This window comes from Cylas formicarius, unplaced genomic scaffold (assembly GCF_029955315.1).
Source record: "Cylas formicarius isolate icCylForm1 unplaced genomic scaffold, icCylForm1.1 PGA_scaffold_6__28_contigs__length_40554024, whole genome shotgun sequence".
Classification (NCBI taxonomy): Eukaryota; Metazoa; Arthropoda; class Insecta; order Coleoptera; family Brentidae; genus Cylas; species Cylas formicarius.
In genome coordinates, this window is record NW_026844347.1 from 35,906,617 (window position 1) to 35,917,277 (window position 10,661).

General features: G+C 31.3%; 1 protein-coding gene across 14 annotated transcripts in view; it reads left to right on the plus strand.

Annotated features, from left to right (window-relative positions):
- Nucleotides 1–10,661, plus strand: part of LOC132704166 (diuretic hormone receptor-like) — a 325,297-nt gene that overhangs the window by 292,059 nt on the left and 22,577 nt on the right. For all 14 annotated transcript variants that reach the window (XR_009619241.1, XR_009619240.1, XM_060674010.1 and 11 more), the window contains one exon: nucleotides 5,528–5,800. Coding sequence is in view for 12 of the 14 variants with exons in the window: in XM_060674010.1 (XP_060529993.1) it covers nucleotides 5,528–5,800 (273 nt within the window). In the remaining 2 variants the exon portion in view is untranslated. The remainder of the gene's footprint in view (nucleotides 1–5,527; nucleotides 5,801–10,661) is intronic.

Below are 10,661 nucleotides of genomic sequence, written 5' to 3' on the forward strand. Positions count from 1 at the left end.
GTATATTGTGCATAGCTACGTTAGTGTATATAATTACTAGGTACGAAAAGCCGCGCGTATCTCTATGATATACTAGTCAGGGGTAATGGTAAAGAAGGGTAAATATTGGAAAAGTTAAAATAAATCGGAAAATATTAAAAATAGCTATATTTGTGAATCTAGCTGTAAAAATAATGGCTCTATCGTAATTTTTTTCCTAGTACGAAAACTAGTATTTTTGAGAAAAAGTAAATTATTGCAATAACTATTCTGCTTAGGTATGTATTATTGTTAATGAAAAGTTGAAGAATTTCAAAACCCATCCAAAACAAAAATTAAAAATGACAATCCATCCGTCTAAAAAATCTACTTATTACTCTCTCGTTGGTTCACCCTGTACCCACTGAATTTAATTTAAATCCTTGAAATTTCGAATACGGTCCCGATCAATATCACGTAAAATTTCAAAGTGCGTGGGCTCCCAAATTCGAATTTATTAGCTTCAATTTTTCCCCTGAGGTTGCTTTTAGCAAAAGTTTACACTCCACGGGGAGAAAAGAGCTCTAATTTTAGTTCATTTTAAGCTTCTCATTTGCATTGCGCTAATACTGGCCCTGATTGGAACGAATTTCGTTAAATGAAATTAAAAAATGAGACCCTCCGTGTTCACGAAATACGACCCACAAAAATGTATTATTCGGTACATGTTTCAACTGCTTAGGCCGTAATTTTTAGCCTTTGTTTTTAGAGACAGAACGAAAAATCTTGAATGAACTCTCCCAAAGTCATAATCTCAAGTTAAACTCTAACTAACTCGAAACTAAGATGAATAGGATTAAAATTCTTAATGACACAGTGCCTGGGTATTTGTTTAGATATCGAGCTGAAATTTAAAGAACATTTAAAAAGCATATTTCAAATGGCATATACATAAGATATAGGGCATTTATTGCTTTAACGTTTTACGTATTTTGCCGTACCTTAACCGCCGACCTTTGCGGGACCTTGGTAGAACCCATTCCAAAAGATATTTATTCTGAATTGCATGGGTCTTGCCTGAGATGGACCGTAACGAATATTTGAAGAAATTTTTATTTGAAACGTAAATTGACCGTTTTAAATTTGATTAAGTATTGATGCTGCTGGTATTTTAGAATAAGTAGAAGCGTTTATTTCAACATCATTCTTAAGAGTTTAATTTAAATTGCAATGTGTTCGTATATATTACGGAGGTATTTGCACGTGATTCTTCCATAAGTACATATTTGTGTACCAGATTCTCGAGTTTTAACCCTGCGAGGCTGTTTTTACTGGATAGTTCAGATGGTAAAGGTAAGTACCTGTACTCTATTTATCTTTCAAATAAGTTTGAAAAAAATCATTTTTGTCTTCTGTGCCTGTCGATTAACAACATTCTTCTTCTTGTATTTTTGTATATTCTACATAGTTCTTCGATTTGTAAATAACAATAATCTTTTTTAAAACTAGGTTCCTGCTTTTTAACACTTTAAAATGTGATGACCGTGGAATGAAGCGGATGTCCCCAACGCAGAATTTGAAGACGAAGTGGAGATGGTAGTCGATACTAATGACAATTTAGAAGACGAACTACTTCTTTTCTTGTCTTTGTCTTGTTTTGTATGATTTTTTAAGTGACTGATACTTTATTATTATTGTATTTAATATTTTGTATATTAATAATGATACTATGTAGAAATGTAATGAAGTAGAACGTAATAAATTGTTACTTTGTACTAATTTCTTTATGCATATGTTTCAAGAATTGCTCGGTGAAAAAGACGGAAACCATACTTATATCCCGCTTGTTACTGTAGTTAGATAAATTCCTAGGACGGTCCTGGAATAGTTACGGGCAAGGATCTGCTCGGCAGGGTGTTCTATAAGGGACTGCGGTTTTGGAGTAATAAACAGTGGGAAAAGTTAATTACGGGGTCGGCTGTGAAAGCACTATATTTCTGGTCGAAGTATACAGTAATAGTCAAATTTTTTGTCTTATCAAATTTAGTTGCTGTAATTTTGTATATGGTTTTTGTTTATATAATGAAAGTAAGTGTAGAATTCAAAAAAATCAAAACCAACGAGTGCGCTTTGCGTATGGCTACTAATACTAATACGTTTAAAGTTAAATATAAGAAGGGATTATTTCAGCTGCAGAATTTGCTGTAGAGATTTTTCGTTTTTTTTTGTTTGAATATTTTTTCAGTATTTTTCATGAAAAAATCATAGCTAGCATAGGGCGCTATCATCAATTTCTTTTTTTAATATTGTTGTGCACTATTGTGCCACGCACTGGTTTAGTAGAGTAGCTAATTCTAAGCTAGTTAAATAAAAGAACAAAAGTCGCTTAATATTATTATTATTATTCCTGAGAACACAAAACGTACTCTTACTTTAAAGAGAAAAACAAACCATTAAAATATTAAATGCTCTCTGGATTTTCTTAGTGACGCCTTAAATTCAGTTAAATCCGCTGAAACAGAAGTCGTTTTTTTTAGTTAAAAGTATGAAAAGTTCGCACCTCTAGCCAAGAGAAATTTCGCAGGGTTTTTAATTGGACGCCGCGTTCGCTGTTGATTTCGTTTAAATGAATTCACTTTGGTTCCCGAGAGCACTTTCGGAAAGTTTTAATAGTTCAACGAGGGCCAATCTCCGCCATAATGGAAACTTAAAGTAAACTTTGTCGAAACGTCTGCTAATAATTCGCTGTTTGTTTACTAAAATGCTCGCGAAAGTTCATAGCTCAACCCCTTTTGCTTAAAAGAACTTTTTTTTGAAAAATTATTAATCGCTTACTCTTATATTTTTGAATCGAACTGATACTAGAACGAGGGTTGAACAGTTTCAGAGTTCAGGAGAGAGACAGAAATGTTGCTGAAAAATTTTTGAAGTATTACATTTTTTCTACTTTAATTATTTGAGTTGAGTTATAATTAAGGGCGCTTATAATAATAATAATATATATATATATATATATATATATATATATATATATATATATATATATATATATATATATATATATATATATATATATATATATATATATATATATATATATATATATATATATATATATATGTATATATATATATATAATATATATATATATATATATATATATATATATATATATATATATATATATATATATATATATATATATATATATATATATATATATATATATATATATTATTATTATATATATATATATATATATATATATATATATATATATATATATATATATATTATTATATAATGATAATGATGATGAATGGCACCAATCAATTAAAACAGAATTTTAAGTAACCAAACCTTAAAATTCAACTTGTTTTAATTAAGGTAAGGTAAGGAACGACCACGTATACAGAATACACAATGCCATTATGCCAACTTACAAAAATTTTACACACAAAAATAATATAACATATAAAATAATAATAAAATAATTAAAAACCAAATTAAAAATGTATAAGATCAAACACAATCAAATATTAAAAAGTCAATTAAATTAAAAATTCTTTTAATCCTTTTAATATTTTTTTAAATATTTTTTTGTGAGGTTTGCGGTTCAGTAGCTATTTATTTAGGCGTTTTATTTCATTTAGTTTGATTTTGCTATCTAACGTGTAATATTGAATGCTGTAGGTGGTACAGGTTTTTATTCCTAATGTTATATTCATGCGTTTCGCATCTTTTAATGATATTTTTGTTATGATTTTTTGTGAAAATTATCAAAAAATGGTTATAAAGACAGGGAAAAGTCAATATAGTGTATTTTTCAAAATATTCTGTACAAAAGTCTGGCTGCTTATGCCGGGCATGGCTTTTTTGTATAATAGATATTTTTCCCCACAACATTACCCCGTAAGCGATAGTAGATTGCATAAGACCAAAATATATTAAATTTCAAAACATCTGTAGAGACTGCGTTTCTAATATTTTTTGATAGAAAACAATTCGAACTTACAATTCCGACCATATAATCAACACGTGACTTTTATCAGTTTTTAATAGAATGCTGGACTTTTTTTGCATTTTTGGTGGTAAATTAAATTGCTACTTATTTATTGGTATTTAATTTTGATTTTGATTTGAATTTGAATTTGATATTTGAAGACAATTAGTCCAAATAAGACCTTGAAGGTTTCAAAAGTTCCCATAGAGCTAAAAATTTTAGATTCTCTACAAAAATGTCTCTATTCCACGATCCATTGCGATCCTATGGAATTCAAAACTATTTTATTCTATTGAAAATTAAAAAGCTATGTAAATTATGTAATTCATAAATAAAAAAAAATGGAAAAATTATTCGTCAGATTCCTAATTATCCTTCTAGTGTATTGTCTTCGTTTTTTTCTTCTTTTTTTCTTCTTCTTCCTGCTAGATCACTGGAACTTCCAACTCCAGTCTTTTGGAGCCATTTTATTGGTTTTTGACGTTCGGTTATATTTTAAGAATTTTCACAATTCATTGATAATAGTATTCTGAACATTCATACCATACCATACGCGTTGAAATGCGTTAGCGACAGGCGAGATCCTAACCGTGTGCCCCTCGTGAGTCTAGAGGAGTTCATCTAACGCCTTTGTTAAAATGTATATTTTCCAACTTCTCAAGATCATAAAATAGCCCTAAAATGTGTTCTTTATTGTCTAAAGTATTGCACCGCCCTCCGGGAAAACCATTTTTTGCTTACATATCAAGTTATGTTTTTGGTCGAGTATTTGATTGTTCAAAAATCTTTCCGAAATTATACAAAACAGTAGTTATTAATGTGTTGTTTGTCTCCTTTGCTTTTATACCAAAACTATTAGATCTTAATTTAAAAGACGGTCTATTCATAGGACTTTTTGTGTGTTTCCCTAAAATGTCCACCTGATTGCTATTGGATTTAATAAATGAGTTTGATATAATCATAAAATGTCGATTAGAACAATTGCATTTTTTTTTATATCTTGCTTTTTTAATTTATATTTAATCTTACGTTTTTTTATGAAATTGTTCTGATTTATTATTTTCGAACATTATTTATTAATATTTTTAGAAAACGAAATCCTTTTATTGTTATATTCTTTATATAGTTTTATTTCAAACGGTGTTGACAATATGAATGAAACTTTTCTAATTCGATTGTGAATTCTGGTATTTCTATTAACAAAACTTACATTTCAGAAGGCATGTATGATGGCTATGGACGTCATCCATTCGCTTGAGTCGTGTAGAAATATCTTTCCATCCTATGGAATAAAATAAAAGTTCATTACAACTTAATCTGGACATTCTATATCCTAGATTGGGTATCCATCAGTTATCTCGTTTTTATGTCAGTATTAAGTGCTTCAAGAAAATAAAAAAAATCTATTGTTATTTCTCCAGTGTTTAGCCTTTTTTGTAATTGTTAATTTTTATTATTTTATCGTCTTTTTTATTGGCTTTTTAATATTGTATTTAGATGTATGACTAGGCTTATAAACTAACTTGAATTTGAATTAATGAATGATCTATCAATTGATTTTTGCAGTGCACCTGGTTCACAGCCCACCACATAGACTACATCTTCCAAGCGCCCACCCTCATCGTGACCTTCGTCAACGTGGTGTTCTTGATATCGATAATGGTGGTGCTGGTGACCAAATTGCGCTCCGCCAACACGCTGGAAATCCAGCAGTACCGCAAGGCGATGAAAGCACTCGCGGTCCTCATTCCACTGCTGGGAGTGACTTACGCCATCACCATTTACATGCCGTCGTTCACGCTCGTAGATATGGTAAGGGCGGCGCTGCTGTCTGTACAGGTGAGTACGAAAATATGACAAACGTTTGCCACAGCGAGAAGGTGACATATTCTTACACTTTCCGCTTTGAAGTAGTGCATTTTATTAAATGTCACCGAATACCAAAAAAAAAACATTTTTTTATTATGGGATCGTCGAGAGTTTTAAATAATGGGTTTAGGTTCATTTATTTAACCACAGTATACAAAATGTATGTGTAGCAAGTCAAAAAAAAAGAACAAATAGGGAGAATGAAACAATATATGAATAAAAGTACAAAACACACGAAACAAATTTGTACACAGGTTAAAAATTTGAAATTTAGGTACTCATTAGTACTGTGAAAACAGTTTATTCTCGGTTGATTCTTGACAACTCTCTTAAAGGATCGATTTAATAAGACGGTATCGGGGAATTGTTAACTGATGTGTGTGCTTTACGCGTTGCGTAAGAACGAGTGCCAGACCGAACAGAAAAACTGGAATGATTAAAATGAATCTGAATTCGGCTATAGTATATGAAAGTAGATGGTAGAATCATAATGAAAATGCTGGGAATACAGAATTCTCTACAGTCCAAACCAAAAAGAATTCGCAGTAAAATAAAGCGAAATATACACTTCTCAAAACTTGGGCATTAAGAGACTGCTTAAGCTTTCGCAGCATAAACAGTGCTGGTGACAATGATTTACAGAGGGAGTCAATATCAACAGACCAGTTCAATCACAATAGTGATACCGAGCAGAGTGACGCTCGTGCCTTTCGTAATATTAACATTTGAGGAAACTAAAAGATTTTGCTTTGTATTTCCATTCAAAAGCAAGTCATTTACATAACTGAGGAAAAGGAGTGTGCCCAAAACCGATCCTTGCAGGACACCGTGGCGCTGGGGTAAAAAATAAGAGTCAGTACCATCTACGCTCACTCTTTGACGGCGATCAGTAAAATACGATTCGAAGAAATATATGAAGGACTCTGACAAATCGTTAGTAGATAACTTTTGCAATAGCAAACTATATCAAAAAGAGAGAGAGATACATTCTGACCATCCTCCAATTTCTCCAGTATGTCCTAACCAATCGCACGCACCGCTTTTATAGTTGACTTTCCTTGTAAAAATCCACTGTTCATTAGCAAAAAATGAAATTTTTAGCAAGCAGTCTAACAGCAACTCTTTCACTTCAAAATTCTTGCCAAAAATAGGCAATAGGCAAAAGTGCATCTGGGAAAGTACTGGAAGAAAAACAGGCATTATATAAATGTGTTAAAAGGAGTACCAACATTCATTCGAATATAAAAATCTTGTAACATGTGAATCAAAAAAATTAAATCGATTAAGTAAAATACAGAAATGGAAACAAAATATTATCGCTTACATGCGTTACATTTATCAAAATTTGACATTACCTTTCTGCTACCGTGCTGTAAATCTCGTCCACAATAATGTCAGCCCTATGGCATAACTTATAATCCAAATTTGACTTAGATATTGTTGAAATTCCAAGAAATTTTTAATATTTTAATATTAATATTTAATATTAATCAAACGTACGTTTGGTGAATTGCAAAGGGAATAGAGACTCAAGTTGAATTGTGAATATTGTGATGGATTCTTCTACAAGTGCTGATTTGCGTAACAAATTATTAAAACAGTGTGAAGTTGGGAAAACGTTCTGTGGTGTGCAGTCTGGAAGAACGTAACAAAGCTACCTACCTAATTTTGGAAACAGCGTTGCACATATTTCAGAGGTGAGTGCAAGTTTATTTTTATTTAAGGGTTATAATACTCTTTATAAGATGATCGGGTACAGAGTTATAAATTGTTGCAGCTTTGTAGGTAAAAATACACCGAAGTGCAGTGTGATGCCTAGGAATAAGTATTTTTTGTATGGAGCTTTGAATCATGAATCAGTTTCGAAAACAAATGTTCAGGGATATATATATTTTCAAATATGCGTTATACTTTTTTTGTCTAAGCATAACCAATTACATTCAGGGTACAACTTTCGAAAGTCACAACTAAATCTTAGGCAGGAATTTTGACGTGTTTGAAGACTCGTCTTTTCTCTATTATGAAGGGAGAAAGAGAGTTTATTACTCAGTTTTGGGAGATAAAATTTTGGAAAGCTGTCAAATTATAAATAATGATCTAGAAATCATTAACAGGGTGTCTCTCCATCTAAATCCAAAAAAATCTATAGCAATTTTCTTTGGTAGGCCCGTGGATGTTGATCGATTGCAACTAGTTGAAAACTGAGGCAAAAAACCTTGGACTTATGCTCTACGATAAGCTAAAATTTAATGGTCACGTTACGTATTCAAAAATCCATTGCTCACTTGAAATGCTTATATGGTTCTAAAAATGTATTAAATTAATCATTATAAAAGGTTCTGTGTGATTCGATAAATGTAATCTTTATCATAAAATTATAAGATTGAAGTCTCCACGCTATTTTTTCAAAAAATAAGCTTTCGCACGGACGTTCACAATTTAAATTTAAGATTTAAAGGCCTGCTCACCCTTCCACGTCACACCATTTTTGTAATGTCTACTCTAAATTATTTCCAAAATGTAAGTCCCTCTGTTTGCACAGATCGTACTACGTATTTATTTTTTATGTGTATTTTTCCTGCATAGCGCTGCTACCTTCTTCTTAGGATAGGTTTTAAAACAATAAATATGACATCTCAAAAATTAATTCAAAAATGTTGTTGTGCGTTAGAAACATGAGAACATTTTCTTTCTATTAGTTTAGTCGCAATAACTCCAAAAATACGAATAATACCAAATCACAACATTTTTTTTGGCCTGCGCCAGAAAACACCTGATGAGTTCGTAAGTTTACTGTCAGCAGCGCCATCATCTGAGAATTAATTTGCGAATAGAAGCGGAAATGACATTCCCCGAGGACGCTGGAAGGACTAGTAATCCTGTATTATAAACACAGCTGTTCGACTTCGTACGTCAGAGAGTTGTGAGTGGGTCGGGTATTATTATTATAGTCTGTGTTTGGTGAAGTTGTCTTTCCATTATCCTCATTTAAAAGTGAAATCCGTCGTCGCGGTTTTTAATCTTTCCGGGCTGGCGACGAACAAAGGTCCCCCCTTCCCCACTACTTTGCCTAATCCCCCGGAAAAACCCCCCCGGAGCGACGTTTCGTCAGAAACTTTCTGAAGTTAAGCGAAATAACTCGTTCAACAAAAGCGAAATTGCGAAGTGATAGAATTCGCGAGTCAACAGAGTTGCGTTTTAATACGATTTCGGATTACGTCGTTGACTTCGCAACCGAAAAGGTTACGTGGAAACTTTTAATTGACTGACTGTTAAGTTTGGTGGTTCGGAGGGGTCGAACAATTCCGAAGGTTTCCTCCCGTGGTCGCTTAAATCCGATATTTTGATCGTCTTTAATATTGTTTTCGATGTTTTGATTGGTTTTCCCAATGACATTATATCCAGGACCACTGTTCTGAATTTTAGAGAACAAAAATGTTACGCTAAAATATCGAAATGAAAATATGAATTTAAAAAAAACGGGGAAATTGTGGCTCTCCAGGGATGTCTATTCTATTGTCTATGTCTATGACAGAAATGGGCAAAAAAGACAAGACATAACATATAAACTTGTTTTCTTTTAGTCTTTTGCGCTTATTCGTGATATTGAATATATAACCAAAAATCGCAATGTAATGCGATGTAATGCAATGATACCATCAAATCTTTTTCTTTGCTTCATTTCATTTCACTTCCGATTTCAATAACATGGCCTTTTGGTTCCCAGAGACATTCATACAAAATCCGATATAAATTTAAATACAATACAAAAACAAATATTTTATTCTTCCTCAGAGCAATATTTTTTCTTTTTCCAATAATTTCTTTTACAAATCCGAATCACTGGATTATCGAACACAGAAATGAAGTCTAGAAATTAAATCCATTCTAGAAAAATAAATGTTTTATCAATATCTTTTGGCGTTAAATATATTCTTTTATTGGGCTAGGTGGCTTCTACTTGATGAAAATCCATTTAACACAATTTAATTACTAAATTTATTGGTTGATGACTATATGCAAGATATTAAATGTTATAGATAAGACTAAAAGACAAAATATAAAAGTATTTTCGAATATACAGGGTTAGAGGGTGTACCGAAGAGCAATAAAGAAAATAATACTTAATTAAACAGTTCTTTTTTGTTTTGCAGTTTTGTATTCATTTTTTTAAGTATTTTTTCTGACACTATTAGCAATTGTAATACTGCATTTTTAATATTATGCCTAGCGTAAAATACTGTTTAAATTCTGTTTCCAAAGTAAAGTAAAGTAAGTTCAGATTTAATAAATTATTTTTCTATTACATTTTGTTTTAACATGGAACGAATGCCATTATCTGCAGGAATTATACTTAATTCGTCACTGTAAACTTTTCACGTTCAGGTTATATACTAAATTTGGTATAGAGAAGTATAACATACAGGATGTTTCCTTTGTTTTTTCACAAAAATTAATATTTTTCATTTTGACTCGCCCTGTTAAATTGTTTCTTTTAGTCTTTTAGTCTGTAACTTTTGTACTTAACATTTGTTTGTAAAGCATAATAAATGAGATATACTAATATACTAAAAAGTTCGTAATAGATTCATAATTACCGTTGCAGATACACAGTTATATCCATTTTTTTTTACTTTTTGGTTCATTATGTAAAAGTTTGCATTCTAACTATGCAATGATATTTTACATGAAGATTAACAAAATGGGATATTCTAATCTATTATTTAATGATAAATTTAAATTTATAACCCTGCAACGGATGTCCGAATATTGTCATATTTTATATTTAATAAAGGTACGGTGTCAAACATTGGTCAAATCAATAAATAAC